Below are 16,581 nucleotides of genomic sequence, written 5' to 3'. Positions count from 1 at the left end.
TCATTCTCGTCTCTGACAAGAGGAAGCCTCTCTGATAAGGATGGCTCTGTGGAGGACAGGGATGAAGTGAAGGCAGAAGGAGAAGCTCCAGGGCCCATGGTAGCTGTGGTATTTGAATAAGATGGAGGATTCGTTGGTTTTATGAATTGCTCTGGGAGTCCTGAAGAAAAGCAAAGGACCTGTCAGGTGTGCTAACTCACGACCCAAACACGGTGGGACTTGAGAAGGTTTCCATGGCTATGCTGAAAGGAACATCTCCTGCAGATGCAAGGGATACTGTCTTGAAAACCAGGCCAGACTGTAATAGTTATGAAGGAGACGGGAAGAAAAGCCAAAGCAGGTATCCTTTTCCAAAGTTAGGGTCCTGCTAGGAAAAATGTAAGGTCAAAAGAGCTGGGACAGGGATCAAAAACATGGAGTCACTGGCATGTTTTACCTGTTTCACAGCATCAGGCTCAGCCTGCTAGGAAACCCTGTCTACTTCTCCTGGGTCTTGCCTGGCAGAGTGATGCTCGCTTGTTCTCCAAATCCTCATCCATGTCTACTTACTGGCTGTAGGAACACAGCCATACACACAGCTTGGCTTAGCACATGGAGAAGCATGGCTCTTCCCTAGTAGGAAATGATTTGCTGAGAATGGGAGGAGTTGCTTCAATGTGCACAGGCAGGCCCCTGGACTCGCTTAGGACAATAGGTTCTGAGGCTGTCGGGAAAGAATAGAAATAGAAAATACAGACAACACAACGTGTAGACACCGGAGCACTGTTTTTTTATTTAAATCTGTGTCCTGGCAGGATTCCTGGAACAGTCTATTACCAAGATGGTTTCTTTAGATGTTGGCAAAATAATGATCGGCCGTAAATTGAGTCCAGGTGTTCAGGTGCTAGAATCTTCCCGGCAGAACATTGAGGAGGACAGCAGAAAGCCTCAAGGCATGCAAACATGGGAAGGGAGTCTTTTTCTTTTTGCTCCCTGTTTATGGATGGCACGTTTCTAAAAGTATTCAGAGTCACAGAGTCAAGTGCAATTAAATGGTGGAAATCCGTAGGAAACACACCCATATGCATCTATACAGAGCGTATAAAAAAGAGCCAAAAGAAAAAGCATAAGAGATATATACATACTCTGAGATGCACATATTTGTACACACAGAAAACCCATAAAAATGAGATCAGAAACTATAATCTATAAGCAAAAGCTTTGTAAGGAAAAACAAAACAAAACAAAAGCTCAGACAAAGCGTTGTGAAATCAAAACCTCCAGAACAACAACAACTACAACAACAACAACAGACAGACATTGAGTTCGGTTTGCTTTGGCCATCTACTGCGCGTGGACCTGCCTTAAGTGTGGTTCATGGACCCAGTGAGACTCTGGTGGAGAAAAAAAAATTCCTCTGTGAGTAGTTACCTTCTGGGTTCGTAAATAACCCAGTAAAATAATATGAAGTGTGCTTATCCCTGCCTAGCTTCAAATGAATGAGACCCAAACTATGATTTATTTATTAGGCTCTGCGCAGTTACTGGGGGATCACCCCTCATCTAAATCTCTAATGCTAGTCTGGCTACTTCCCCGACTATGTTCCCCAAATACTTGCTGTTTGAATCTTCCTGGGTAACTTCTGCTCCAGCAGCCTGGAGTCCTGGGGAGGAATTTCACTTCGGCCAGTGCTGCTGCTCCCTCATGACCAACAGAGACCTCCTGTTCTCTCTTTCCATGTCTCCTCCTCTTCCTCCACCCTCCAGCACTCTTCTTTTTCTTCAGTATGAATCATTTCAGTCCCTATAAACCTAAGCCGGGTGCATTTTTCACTATGTGAAATGTAAAACACAAACAAACAAACACAACAACAACACTGTGAACATCCTGTCTCTGCCGCCTCTTCATTTAAATCTACCCCACTGGACAAAAGCTGGGTGCACACTCCCTACCCCCAAACTCCAAACAAAATTCTCTATCTAGATTTGTGATGCATTGCCTTGGGTGCCAAGCTGCTGTGGAGGAGGGAAGGCATGTTTATCATCTTACTGGATTTTTGTTTAACTGGAAAGATCTGCCATATAACAAGTGATCTGGGCTGGAGAGAGGGCTCAGAGTTTAAGAGCACTGACTGCTCTTCCAGAGGTCCTGAGTTCAAATCCCAGCCACTACATGATGACTCGCAGCCACCTGTAATGAGATCTTATGCCCTCTTCTGGTGTGTCTTGAATATACAGTGTACTTATAATAAATGAAAAATCAAAAAACAAAACAAAACAAAAATCAAATGATCTAACCTCACCCTCGACTGGCAGGAGATCCTGGAGAACTGCTTAGGCTTATTTTACAACCTGATACATTTTTCCCCTAGTTTTCTATCTGCCCCCCTCCCCGCAGTAAAGCTAAAAGATACCATTAGGCACAGTTACATTCTGCCTGAGATCTAAAGGTCTAAGAGTTCAGTGTGGTGGAAGTTACAATGGGATAGTTTTACCACAGACTTCACAACTGCACAAAGCATCAAGAACATGTAACAGCTTGTTGCAACAATTTTCTCTCTTTTTGTCCTAGTTTGCTTTCTGTTGTTAGGATAAAACACCGAGAGCAAAACCAGCTTGCGGAGGTAGGGTTTTATCATCTTACAGATGACAGTCCATTGGGAAGGGAAGTTAGGGCAGGAATTTGAGACAGGAACTAAAGCAAGGGCCATGCAAGAGCACTGCTTCCTGGCTTCCTCTTCTGCCTACCTTTCTTGTACCTTCCAGGACTCTCTGCTCAGACCTGACATATCCCACAGTGCACTGGGCCCTTCCACATCAATCTTTAGTCTAGAAAATGTCACTGGGCCAGATACTTGCTTATAGATCAATATGACAGAGACATCTTCTCTAGTTTGTGCTAAGTTGACAAAACAAACAAACAACCAACAACAACAACAACAACAACATCAACAAAAACCCACCAGTTAGAGTGTCTCACTATGTAGCCCAGGGTAGGCTTGAACTCATAGCCTTCTATCTCAGTCCCCTGAGTGCTGGGATTATAGAAATGCCCCACAACAACAGGTCCAATTTCTTATTACTTTAATAATTAAAAAAACCCCGTCAAACCTTCAAATTTTAGATTCCTGTTGGAGTGGAGCATGTTCTTTAGGTCCGGCTACATGAACTACTTAGCACAATGGCTGTGGATTCAATACCCGGCACCACAGACAGCAATTATAAGGTTATTTCTCAGCTGCACAAATTCTGTTTTCCTAAGGATCAGCCACACATCTCCTGACTGTCTACCATTATTACAGTTTGCCCAGGGAGTAGCACTATTAGATGGTGTGGCCCTATTGGAATAGGTGTGTCACTGTGGGGGTGGGATTTAAGACCCTCACCCTAGCTGCCTGGAATCAAGTATTCCACTAGCAGCCTGCAGATGAACTGAAGAACTCTCACCATTTCCTGTACCATGCCTTCCTGGATGCTGCCATGCTCCCACCTTGATGATAATGGACTGAACCTCTGAACCTGTAAGCCAGCCCCAATTAAATGTGTCCTTAGAAGAGTTGCCTTGGTCATGGTGTCTGTTCACAGCAGGAAAACCCCAACTAAGACCATCATTCAGCCCCAGGAAGGATCAATCAGAAAGCACATGATGCTTTTTATTTGTGTCTGTATTGAGATAGCATACAGTAACGAATTTGGGCAATTAAATGCAGTATTATTAGTGTTCATTTTTCCTCCAGCCATTGAGCACCACATTGTCCCAAGATCAGTGCCACAATGCCACAGTGGTCCTGTTAAAAAATAAGCAAGCAAACAAACACAACCCTAACCCCCCACATCCCCCGGGCCCCAAGAAACCAAAACAGCTTACTTTAAGCTAGGTAGTGCATTTCTACCTTAGACAGGTAGCACTTAGGAGACTGAGATAGGAGGATAACGAGTTCAAGGCCAGCCTGGGCTATGTAGTGAGATACTATAATAAAATAGAAACAAGAACATTCTGAGTTGGAGGCCAGCTACAGAGCGAGGTCCAAGACAGCCAGGGCTACACTGTCTTGAAACCCTGTCTCAAAAACCCTAAACCAACTAACCCGGTAAATAAAAAGTTGAAAACAACTTCAGGTGCTGGTTTTCTTCACCTAGCCGTGGCTAACATACCTATTCTGGATTTGAATATGTACACTGGTAGTATTTGGAACTGGGGGCCCCTACCTTTTCATAAGGGGTCGAATCGCATTAGTGAGGACTGACTTTGTCACCAAGTAATGCCAGCACCATGGCCACCAGGAACTTGCAGCAGACTTGCCAATCTAAGACACTGAGACCAAAGCGACCCGCTGCTGGGGACCTTAGTTGAACGAAATTGGGAATGACTTCGTGCATCGGTCCTCCTAGCTGATGAGAACAGTCTCCTCTGACTGAAAAGGACATCAGTACCCTTCCTTTCAAGAGGGGCTTTTATAGAGAACTTTCCAGAATTTGCAGGACCTGATGCGTTCGTGAGCCAATAGCACTGAGAGGTACCAGTAAGGAGGCGGTCCAAAGTGTTTTGAAGCCCGGACCGCTAGCTTTTAAACACCGCATCCACGAAAACGTGGATCCAGGATCTGGCAGGCTGACTGCGATCCCGGAGCTGCGCCTGCCATTCCATCGAGTCTTCTCCGGGTCTCCGTGAGAGCTCAGGCGCGTAAATAGAAAGTGAGGGCTCTGGGGAGTGGGTAGAGCGTCCTGTATTCCCTGAGGATGGTTGAACTACTGTGCTGGGGACTTGTTTTGATACCCTGCCGCCTAAGGTGAGTCTCCTGCTGCCGGTGGAGACCAGAGCGCTGTGCCGAAGCAGAGTGCAAGAAAGACAGTTTGCTGGGCCCTGGCGAAGCATCCGAGTCCGCTGGGAGGAGGGGTTGCGGGGAGGATCTTAGAAACCCTAAGCACTGCTTTCTGGAGCCAGAAACTGGGGCGCAAGCCGATCTGGCCGCTGAGAGTAGGTGACCCAGAGCCTTGGGATCAGGGAACAGGGAGGAGCACCGAATCCCGAGGGTCTGATTTAGCACGAGCTGGGGCTGCTCTCAGCTTTCTTCCCAAGGCCCCAGGCAAAGTCTCCCGGCCCTGCTGTGTCGAGAACTGCAGTTTGTACCTGCGAGCTCCCTTAGAAACACTTGTTGATAGGACTTGTGTCCAGAGAGTAGCAGTTTTGACTTTCCTGAGGTGGTTACATTGTGCATTTAGTAGCTACTTTGGGAGCGCCTCCATAAAGCAGGTTTTGCTTATGTGTATACAAGTAGTTTCTTTGGGTTTTTGTATCCAGCTAGGGCACTTAAAATGTGACTCATTTTGTATTACAAGATACAGAACTTGTGATTTTTAATGATATTCGATTGGATTTTTTTTCCCATGATTCCTTAACGGATAACAAATCTTACACAAAATGCCTTTTTTCCCTTAACATAACAGCTCCAATAGATTACCTCCTAAGCACTAACACGCTGCCCTGAAACAGCGCTTAGAACAGTTGATGAAAGACTGGTTTGTGCTGTGCAATGCATGCAAGCCAGATAGGCCCAACTTTGAAGAAGGCTAGCCGAGCCTCAGGACCGTAATGCTTTCAAATGCAAGTGTGTCAGTCCTCACAAGCACAGGGCCAGCCTTGCACTTGCTGGAGATGTCATACTACAGTGTAGAATCTTGCTTTCCTTTTGCTCCACCAGACTCTCAGGTGGGGTTCTTACAGGTAGGGCCGGAATTGATGTCTGCGTTGAAGAATCAGCCCGAGTGTCTGAACATGGACTGTTCCAGCTAACAACACGCAGAGTACTCTATTTCAGGGTTAGAACTGCCTCTCAAATGCTCTCCAAGATGTGTGCAGTGCTCCTCTGCTGATAGGGTTCAAAAACAAAACAAAAAAAAACCAACAACATGGCTCACTGAGGTGGTGCTTATTAACATACCAGAGTTGAGGTTGGCAGCCGTGTTCTCCCAGCATCTCGCAGTTCCTATCTGTTGCCAGGTCCTCCTGACATACCCAGCCCCCCTACCCTAAACTTCTCCAGTGAGCAGTCCTTCCCTCAGCTGCTCTGGACTTTCCTTCATGTCTACTAGGCTTACCATCATCTCTCCAATAAACCTCCTTCACCATACTTGGGAGAGGTCATCTCACGCCTGCCTGCCTGCCTGCCTCCCTGCCTCCCTGCCTCCCTGCCTCCCTGCCTGCCTGCCTCCCTGCCTCCCTGCCTCCCTGCCTCCCTTCCCCCTCTTCTCCCATCCCCCATCCCCCTGTATCTCTAGCACTCATTCTGGAAACCAAGACAAGAGAAGGTGATTTAGAGGCCAGTTCAGGATCAGAGCCAGACCCTGCCTTAGAAAAGAGAAGAAAAAAAAACAAAAAACAAAACAAAACAAAAAACCAAACAAACCAAAAAAGAAAAAGAAAAAAGAAAAGAAGAAAAGAAAAAGAAAACCTGTCTTTTGCTTCTAAGCCAAAGGCATTTCGTCAAGTGACCAAAAAGGTGTGTTAAAAGTCTGTAGTTGTAGTAACTCATCTGCAGGCTTCCTGCTAGATGGCAGTGTCTGACAGTGAATCAGCCTCCATTGTTACTGCGTTACTGCTCATCCTGTATTCTTCAAGGACAAAAATAAAGGGGTTTTCAAGGTTTTTTTTTCCCCTTATAAACAATGTTCAAAAGCCCTTCCTTAGGGTTATACCTAGGAAATAAAGGAAGAGATGGTAATTTGGCCAATGTTACTCATGCACACATAAATCTGGCATAGCACAAAAAACCTTCCCAGACTATATTTAAATGCTTTTCCATGTATGCAGGATTGTCCCAAGAAACATAACATCGTACTCTCGTCATTCTACACCAGACGCCCTCTCCCACAAGCTCATGTTTGTACACACTTGGTCCCTAGCTGGTGGCACTGTGTGGGGAAGTTGTAGAGCCTTGAGGAGGTGGGCTCTAGGTGATGGAAGTAGGTCCCCGAAGAGACTATGAAAGGAAGCTCGAGAATTAGAGTGGGGTTCACATCTGTGTTTCTTTTTCAGTCTTGGGGTTGGAGCCCAGGGCCTTGTGTATGGTCGGCAAGGGACCTATCACGGAGCTGCAGTCCCATATTGGACCTCTTTTTAAGCTGATATTTGGAACTTTTGTGAAGGCATGGGCGGACTTCAGTCAGAGCAAGATATTCAACTTTCCTTCTTGGGACATCAATTTATCACTAGCTGAGTGGAGAATCCAGGAGGCATGGGAATGGGAAGAACACTAGTTTTGGGGCCTGAGGGGTGAATGAGGAGCCTTGACTCGGCACAGTTGAAAGGAGACAGATAAAAGTGCTTGAAAACGTGACGCATTCCTGCCAGTGTCCCATGTCATTTCTTCCTAAGGACATCCACACTTTAAGCGGTGCACTGGAGATCTATGCAATATGAAGTGACAATATCTCTTGGAGAGCCGAGTCTGTTTGAGACATTAAGCATTACTGTGAATTGTTCAGGTTGGATAATCAGATTCTTCCAAGACCCATCTCTCGTGTTATTTATTTATTTATTTATTTTTTCTTTTCTTTTTTTATCGGAGCTGGGGACTGAACCCAGGGCCTTGCTCTTGCTACCACTGAGCTAAATCACCAACCCTCTGGTGTTATTTTTATAGCCTAGTAAAGACGATTGCTGTTGCCTCCCAGTTGCTAATGGAGAACCAATTCAGGGAAGTCATTTTAGAGCTGCGTGTCTTCTGCCTCACTTCTGTCCTGCCTATGGGGAGAGGGAGGAGGAGAGGAGCCCACTGGGTGTCAGGATTTGGGATAGTTAATCTTGATTGTCAGCGTCAGGGAAGCATGACTCTGGAAACTTCTCAGAGAGTGTTTCCAGAAAGGTTCAGTGGAGAAGGAAAGGCTTGCTCTGAATGAGGGCACGAGCATCCTGTGTGCCGGATGAAAGGGAGGAAGTAGATTGAGCACTAGTATCCCCGTTTCCTGACTGGACACAGTGTGAGCTGCCCCCTCACACAGCTGCTCCTGTGTCCTCCCCACTGTGTGGTGAGCCAAACCTAGCCCACCCTAGCTCCCCTAAGTCCCTTAAGTTGCTTTCACAATACTTTCTTACAGCAACAAGGAACGTAGCAGTTCCAGAGTGAGACGACTCAGTGCGTCAGGCATGTCAGTGGACCTGCTTTATCAACTTTGTCAGGGATAGGGCAGAAATCATCCCTTGGTTCTATCGCTGGCCCCCCACTGCCAAAATCTGAAGCTTGGCACCCAGAGTCTGCGGATTTTCTTTGGAATACTTAGCCTTATCTTCTGTAGAAAAAAAAAAGCAGGAATTATTTTCCTGCTCATTTCTTTGTGTAAAAGAACTTCTAGATGTTCTCTACTCATCTGGACCCTTTCCTCAGGGCAAATGGGCAACCGTAGATAGTGCGCCAAAGCAGCCATGGGATGCATTAGGGAAGCTCAGCTCTCAGTTAGGACGTGGTTAGTCAGAGTCCGTCTCAGATGTTACATACCATGGCCTATGAAGAGATACTTCTTCTCTCCTGGAAAATATTATTATTAATATTATGTCCTGATGTTCTCTCTTCAGAGTTCTCTCTGAAGAACTCTGAGGTTCGTCCTGTAGGTGATGATGAAACAGAAACAGAGTGGAGCCTTCCTTTTGGAGTGCCATTTCACTGGAGCTTGAGGGCCTGCATGGCGCTCTCCGTGGGTCCATCTGCCCTCCCCAGCTGGAGGGCTTCTGACTTGATGCCATGCTCCTGGCTAATTACTGGCATGGGTTAGATTGCCTGCTACTTTTGTAAATGCACCCCGAGGCCTGGCAGGTTGCTAGGGAGTGTAATTCAGATGCTGGAATTCGCTCTTTAGTGGCGAATATTTAAATCACAGCCAGGTTCCTGACACCTTACTACAGCCCTAGCTTGAGTAGGAACCTAACTGGAAGTGATGTACGTGAAGGGAATTTGTACTCTTGATTCATTCTTTGGTAGTTGATACGACTGTCTAGAAATCGCAAGGCAGAAGCAAAAACAAAAACCAAAGCCCTGCATATGCTGAACTGGAGTAGCTGCAAAAATATCCCAAACTCACTTCTGAGTCGCTTCAGCGTGTGTTTTCCTTCATTCTTGACTCTTTCCGTCCTAATAGCTGCCATGTTGATGGTGTCTCTTCCTATTGATCTTGAAATCATATGACCTGATTTCTAGACCTATTTCTAAAAATATGATCCCAGGCCAGTTGCTTAAATTTGGTAAGGCTTACTTTTCCTTTTGGAATAACAGGAGTCATCTCCGCCTTGTCTTATTTTTCAGAGTGATTGTAAGTGAGATTGAGGGAAGTGACAGATTGAAACTCTTTGGCAGCCCATGTCATCTTCATTTTACTTTGAGTGATTTATATGACTGTACGTGTGTTTGGTGTGGGGTGAATGTGGCTGTGTGTGCCAGTGATACATGACAGGGTCAAAGGACAACTTTCTGGACGTTGTTTCTAGTCTTTCTCCATGAGTTCTGATGGTCGAACATAGGTCGGGGGTTTGCGTGGTAAATGATCTTACCCACTGACCCATTTAACTGGGCTGAAAGTGATGTATTTTTTTTATTCCCGTATACAATGGGAATATTTTACTCTCTAATCTGGGTCATACCAATTATAGCTATAGTAAATTGCTTTTGCACATAAGATGAAAACTTAATAATCTTTCTGCCATGCAAGGGAAAGGATGAACTTTATTATAACTTAACAGTGAATACGCTAAGGACTCGAAACTCTCAGTAACGTCTCCAAATTGATATTAGGTTTGAAGGAGAGAACCTGAAACTGGAATTCAAAACGCTAGCTCTGTAGCTTATAGCTGATAGCTATTAATATGCGCAGAGTAGAATCCTGCAGGGTTCTTAGAGCCTTTTGTTCCCTTCCTCTGACCCATCAGCTCTCAGCTGTTCTAGGAAGGGTTGGCTGCTCTCTGTGTTAGTATCCTTTAGTAGGAATGTTATAGTATTAATGTTAAAACCTATGAAAGAATATGCGAATTTCAGAGCTAAACTGGTTTCTGTTTGTAGCATTTATCAAAGTTATGATTTTGTAAAATAACTTTTTAGATTATATTTATAGTATTTCTCTCCTTCCCTTTTATTCCTCCAACTCCTCCCATGCTTTCTCTCAAATTCATGGCCTGCTTTGTATATTGCACACAAACACACACACACACACACACACACACACACACACACACACACACACACATTGATTTGCTCAGTTCTTTTTTTTTTTTTTTTTTTTCCGGAGCTGGGGACCGAACCCAGGGCCTTGCGCTCGCTAGGCAAGCGCTCTACCACTGAGCTAAATCCCCAACCCCGATTTTGCTCAGTTCTATCCCTTACTCTTCCACAAGACTCCCCAAGCTCCATCTAAAGTTTGCCTCTGGGTCTCTGCACCTGTTTCCTTTCGGGAGACTTATATGCCAGGTTCCTGTCTGCAAGCATCATGAATAGTGTGAGGGGTTGGCTCTCCCGTGGGATGTCTCAAGTTGGGCCAGCTGGGCAAGCCTTTTCCCTCAGTCTCTGCTCCATCTTTGTCCCTGTGCATCTTGCTGTCAGGACCGATTTTGGATTGAAGGTTTTGTGGGTTGGTTGATGTCACCCTCCTTCCACTGGAAATCCTTTCTGCCTACAGGAGGAGGTGGCCACTTCAGTCTCTGTGTCCCCTTCTGGTAGGAGTCTCGGGGACTGAGAACAGAAATGGGTTGGAGGCATTTCCCCAGCTGGAGAACTGGGATGGGGGAGCCTAAGGGGAGTCTGTGGGAGTGACTCTATCCATCCATCCATCCATCCATCCATCCATCCATCCATCCATCCATCCATCCATTTTCTGAAGAGGCTGAGAATGTATCTTACTTGATTTGTTGCCTGTCTGGAATACACAGGGCCCTGGGTTTCATGCCTAATACCCCATAAATCTGGGCATGTTGGTGGGTGCCTCTCATCCCAGCATTTAGGAGGGAGAATCGGGGGTGGGATCAGAGGTTTAGGGCTCTCTTTGGCTACAATAGTGAGTTTGAGGCCAGCCTGGCTTCATGGGGAACCTGTCTCTAAAACGCCAAAAACATTCACCCAGTTCAGGTAGATGAAACTCTTCCGCGAGGCTTTCAGAATCTCATATTCCCCGCACAGCCCCGGCTTTGCTGTGCTTTCTACAAAAGCCTCCTCGGCAAATAATGCAGAAAACAGAATTCCCTGATGGGCTGCTTGGTTTCTTCAGCCTCAACCTTTATTATTCCCCCCCCTAGGTTTATCAGAAGTAAGTGTGTGTGTGTGTGTGTGTGTGTGTGTGTGTGTGTGTGTGTGTGATTTGTTTCTTTTTCTTTTTTCTTTTTTTTCGGAGCTGGGGACCAAACCCAGGGCCTTGCGCTTGCTAGGCAAGTGCTCTACCACTGAGCTAAATCCCCAACCCTGATTTGTTTCTTTATTCCTGGATAGGAAGTAACTTCCTGTAAGTAACCCTGGAATTCACTGGTCTGATGGCGGAAGAACTACAGAGAGATTTAAGACTTGGGAGTTGACGAAGCTCTGTGGTCCTGAGCAAATTAGACCATTTTGGTCTCAGTTAACCTTATTTCTGAGTGAGGTATTAAGTATATGAATATGATTAGGTTTTACATATATGATCTATAAGGTTTCTTGTAGCTTCAGACGTCTGTGCTTTTACCCAGTAAGGCTTTGCCTATCAGTCCTTCATAATGGTTAATAAGCGATTCATTTGTTGCAGTGTTTTTGGCTGGCACCGTGTCTGAGGACTCCAGCTGTTCTGATGATAGCCTAAGAAGATCGCACGCTGTTCCCTCTCAGCGCCAAGCCAGGCCCATTCGGAACCGTGGCTCTCAGTCCTTCATGGAGACCAGCTCCCAGCAGGAAATTGGCACCCAGATGGTTCCTCCATGTGACGTTGTCTCTGGCTGTGGGCTGACTAGAGGACACCTGGAGGCCAGGCCAGCCCTTTGTCAGTCATTCGTGTCGGGGCAGCATGGTGCGGATTCCGAGGAGGAAGCTTCTGCCATCTTGCCTTTGTATGACAGCCACTGTCTTTCTGATGGTGACAGTCCAGGTACTGGGAATCTGGGTTGTGCAGAGCAGATTCACTGCTAGGCCTTGTCCATCTCCTTTCTCCTCCTGTTCTCTTCCCCCAGGACTCTGAGTAATTGGTGTTTGCTCAACTTTTCAGCATTGTGAACCCACATTACACGATGCAAGGAGAGCACCTCTGTTCTATTCTTTCCTTTTATTATTTTTCTTCCTTCTCTCTCTCTCTGTCACTCTCTCTGTCTCTCTCTGTGTCTCTGTCTCTGTCTCTGTCTCTGTCTCTCTCTGTGTGTGTGTGTGTGTGTGTGTGTGTGTGTATGTTTCTTTTCTGTAGTGCATGGTGGCCTGGAACTCAAAATGCTTCTGCTTCTGGCTCCTTAGTATTGGGATTAAAGGAAGGAGCCACCATGCCCAGTTGGGAGAACACTTTCTCTTTTTCCTTTTAACATTGTCTCATGGGCCTCAGATCTGATGTGTATTCAAGGATAACCTTCAGCATTGATCATCCTGCCTCTAATCTCCCAATTGTTGTGATTATGGGCATATGCCACTGTGTTCAGTTATTTTTTATAATTTTATTGAAGTTTTTCTTAGTATACTTTGATCAAGTTTTTCTTCTTCTTCCAATGTCTCTGTGATCCTCTCACCTCCCTACCCACCCAACTGTTATGTTCTCGCTCTTAAAAAAAGCATAAAAGCACAAAACAAATATCAAACAATGAAAAAAATAACAATAAGAAAAAAATGCCAAAATGAAACAAAACACCTACAAAAAATGGGGTGTGTGTGTGTGTTGGCATGGAGTCTGCCACGGAATGTAGTTGATAGACCCAGCGAGCTGGCATCAATTGTAGATAGTTCTTGGTTAGGGATGGGAACCCACTCATGTCTACTTTCAAACTGAGTGATCCAACATCTCTCACTCTTTGCACATCGTCCAGTTGTGGGTCTCTGTGTCGCATCCCATATAATGAGAGCAGAGTGAGACACCGGTCTATAGGAATAGCAGAATGCCATCAGGGGTCCTTTTATTGTTATGTTCCTTTCCCCCATAGGCCCGTGTCCTATCCAGTCTGATGTTCTTGGAAACCCTAGCAACCTTAGGCCCGAGTTCTTCCTCATGGAGTGGGCTAAGGCCCCCTTAAAAAATGCAGTTAAGAAAAGTGATTGGTTATACCATTATATGATGTTGGCATGTTGCTGCTGTAGGTTGCAGGGTTTGTGGCTGACTGATGTTGATCGTTACCTTTCTTCTCTGGTAGTGGGCAGAGCGCCTTCCAGCACCATGGATGCTAGCTAGTAGCGATGGAGCTTCTAGTTGAACACCGGATGGTTGTGTCAGTGTTCAGAGACCATCTCCTGCTCCTCACTGTCATACCAGGTGTGGTGGTGTTTCATGCCTCAGAGTGTTAGACAGTTGTAAAACACCACTGATGACAAATATAACACCTGTGTTCCGAATTGTTCCATTGTTACTGGTCCATAGGCTAGATGAATAGGTAGGGTAAAGGTAAATAGAAGAAACAGCCTGTTGTGGATCCTCCGTCACTCAGCTGGAGTTGTCATTAAAAAGTACTTTATGCTTAGAAGCTTAAACAAGATAAATTTATTGTGTTGCAAATAGAACTTGCTTGGGTTGTCTCAGGACTGAGGTGTGGACTGGGTTGTATCTTCTGAGACTCATCTCCTTGTCTTCTTTCTCTGTGTTTATATGGCCTTTCCTCTGTGCTTCTTTGTGCCTAGCCATGCTTCTGTATACCCTTTTTTAGTGATCTCAGTTATACCGGCCCTAATGACCTTATTTGGATGTAATTATCTCCTTCAAGGCTATACCACCAAGTATAGACATATGTGCCTGAGTACATAATTCAGCTCACATCACATTTTTATAACCTATACTTTTAAAATCAATGACATGATGGTTACTCTTCATTGTTCACTTGACTGGGTTTAGAATCACCTAGGAGACCTCTGGGTCTCCCAGTGAGGGCTTTTCCAGGGATGTTTAGTAAAGAAGGGGAAACTAACCTGGACTATGTGTAGCACAACCCTATGGGCTGAGGGCCAGATTAAATAAAAGGGAAAAAAGGAACAAGGGAAAGAAAGAGAACGTGAAATGAGCATCCCTTCTCTGCCTCCTGCTCTGCTAGGTTGGGAGGTGAAGAGCCCTGGTCACAGGTTCCCACCACGCGGAGCCCCTGCCCACGTGACCTCCCTGCCACAATGTGCTGTGCTCCCCAATCAGTGAGCCAAAGGTGAGCACTCCTCTAACTTGCTGCTCATTGGGTATTTGGTCATAGCGATGAGAAAAATGACTAGTACACATGGTAGTCTACTCATGATGATGTAAATGACAATCGCCCAATTAAGCCCAAATGCTCTTGGAGGGAGTCATGGACTTTAGACATCATTCTGAATCCACACCTCATTATATTTTGTCAGAAAATTCACTGCATGTGTCTAAAGCTTTATTTTTGAATTTTAATTATTTACTTGTAAAAATGAATACATGTGGGGTATTTTAAAACAAATTCTTGTAACACTTCACTTGGCTCTGCATTAGTCTGTTTTTCTAACACATATGGACTATTTTTCTTTCTGAGACTGGGTTGATCTATCTTGGTCTCTCTGTGTCTGTGTCTGTGCCTGTCTCTGTTGTTTCTGCCCAGGCTAACTTCAAACTCAATATCTTCCTGTTCTAGAGCCCCATGACTTGAATGCTGGAATCTGAATGTGTTCCCTGCATCATATAGTTAGACTCTAAAAGACTTTTGTTTTTGTTTGTGTGTGTTGGGGGGATTGCAAGCATGTGTGCCCATGTGTGTAGGCACATGTGTGTATATGTATGTGTGCAACTGTGCTATAATTGTGTTGGTGCCTGAAAAGACTAAAAGAGAGAGTCAGATCCTACATAGCTGGAGTCATAGGAGTTTTGAGCTGCCTAGTGTGGAGTCCTAGGAACAAAGTCAGGTCTTCTAGGAGGATAGCAAGTACAGTTAGTCACTGAGCCATCTCTCTAGTCCACAGACTTCAAAAACCATAACCACACACCTGCTGTCTCACCTATCACAGGGAACAATAGTTTCTCAGTACCCTCTGCAGTAGACATTCTGGATGTCTCCTGAAAAGGTCTTTTGTAATGGCATTCTGAATCTGCAGTAAATAAATACATCTCCATTTGAGTGGCAAATCTCAAGTTTTGCATTTGCATTTTTTTGTTTGTTTCTTTGGGAGATTTCTTTTGTTTTCTGTATTGGATTTGTGGAAGAAACTGGTTTATTTCTCCTTGGATTGTAGGTTTGACTGATCTTATCCTTAGAATTTTTTTTTTACTGTCCTTCAGTCTCCCATATTTCCTGAAACAACAATGGCACCTGGGGATAGGTACACGTGAAAAGCGTATCTATCTCTCCTTAAATCGCCTGTCATTTGTGATGAACTTCACACCTCACACAGGACACATGGGTGAGGCACACGGAGCAAATTTTGTCTTTTAAGTTCCATCTCCTGGAGTTTTGACAGCCTTTTCTTTTTTTTTCTCTTTAAGTTACTGGTTGTACATTATCGAGGAAGGTTAAATGAAGAGAGGGTCTGGGGCTGTAAATTAACTTGCTTCCCTTAAGCTTTTGGGGAAGAGCCATATTATTACATTATAAAAATGCAGAGAAAGCTCTTGGCAAGGGCTGACTTGGGCTCGGTTGCTCAGAGCTAATGCAATTGCTTTACTCTGTTGGAAAATAGCACTTGGCTTTCATAGAAAAGGTCTTAACATTTTAGTTGGCATGGGTACTTTAAGTTTTACCCTTGTTGCAGAGAATTACAGACTCCATGTGATGCTTGGTGGCCAGTGGCCCCTTTCTCATACCAGGAAGAGCATGCCTGTTAAACAGGAGCTGCCCCTGCTGCTGCATGTGTATCTTCCCCCATACCGCGTGCAAACCCTCTGGGGGTCACTGTGGAGGAGTTAGTAGATCATCCTTGGGGATCCTGGGATAGGTTTCAGGGCCCTCTGTGTCTGACTGTCCTTTAGAATCACCAACCCTGGTTGGCAGATAATTTGGGAGCTAGGTCTGTGCCTCTGGAAACTGTGAACATGTCACTTCAACGTGGCAAGAGGGACTTTGCAGATACGATTACTGCGAATGTATCATGAGATGGGGAAAAGGTTTGGTGTGAATATGACCCTTATAGTTTATATGTTGGAAATTTAATCCACACAGGGAGAGTGGTGAGAGGCGTGGGATGTTAAAAGGTGAGGTGCTGTGGGCTCAATGCCATTATCCTGGGACTGTGATATCTCAGGGGCTGGTTGCTGATAAAATGATGACTCTGATTTATATTCTCTCTCTCTCTCTCTCTCTCTCTCTCTCTCTCTCTCTCTCTCTCTCTCCCTCTCTCCCCCTCTTTCCCTCAGCTTCTTATGTGCTAGGATCATGTGTATGTACCACCATTTCTGGCTCTAAAATAATCTCTTTAGGGGAGGGCATGGGCCAGCATAAAAGCCCACTGGTTTGACTATAAAGGGCAAGCATTCTAACACT

At 45.2% G+C, this 16,581-nt stretch overlaps 2 protein-coding genes across 3 annotated transcripts in view; one reads left to right on the top strand and one right to left on the bottom strand.

The window, feature by feature from the left end:
• Erich1 (glutamate-rich 1) overlaps positions 1 to 16,581 on the bottom strand; it is a gene marked incomplete at its 5' end in the record, with an annotated part of 52,793,804 nt that overhangs the window by 14,604,501 nt on the left and 38,172,722 nt on the right.
• Positions 4,650 to 16,581, top strand: part of Pofut3 (protein O-fucosyltransferase 3) — an 89,334-nt gene continuing 77,402 nt past the window's right edge. For 2 of the 3 annotated variants that reach the window (NM_001411761.1, NM_001012360.2), the window contains 2 exon segments: positions 4,650 to 4,768; positions 11,730 to 12,065. In NM_001411761.1, coding sequence (NP_001398690.1) covers positions 11,985 to 12,065 — 81 coding nt within the window. In that variant the 5' untranslated portion in view covers positions 4,650 to 4,768; positions 11,730 to 11,984. 3 annotated transcript variants of the gene reach the window in all.

The sequence above is a fragment of the Rattus norvegicus genome, chromosome 16 (assembly GCF_021556685.1).
Source record: "Rattus norvegicus strain SHRSP/BbbUtx chromosome 16, alternate assembly SHRSP_T2T, whole genome shotgun sequence".
NCBI lineage: Eukaryota > Metazoa > Chordata > Mammalia > Rodentia > Muridae > Rattus > Rattus norvegicus.
The sequence above is the reverse complement of the archived record's forward strand: the minus strand, read 5'-3'. Positions and strand labels throughout refer to the sequence as shown.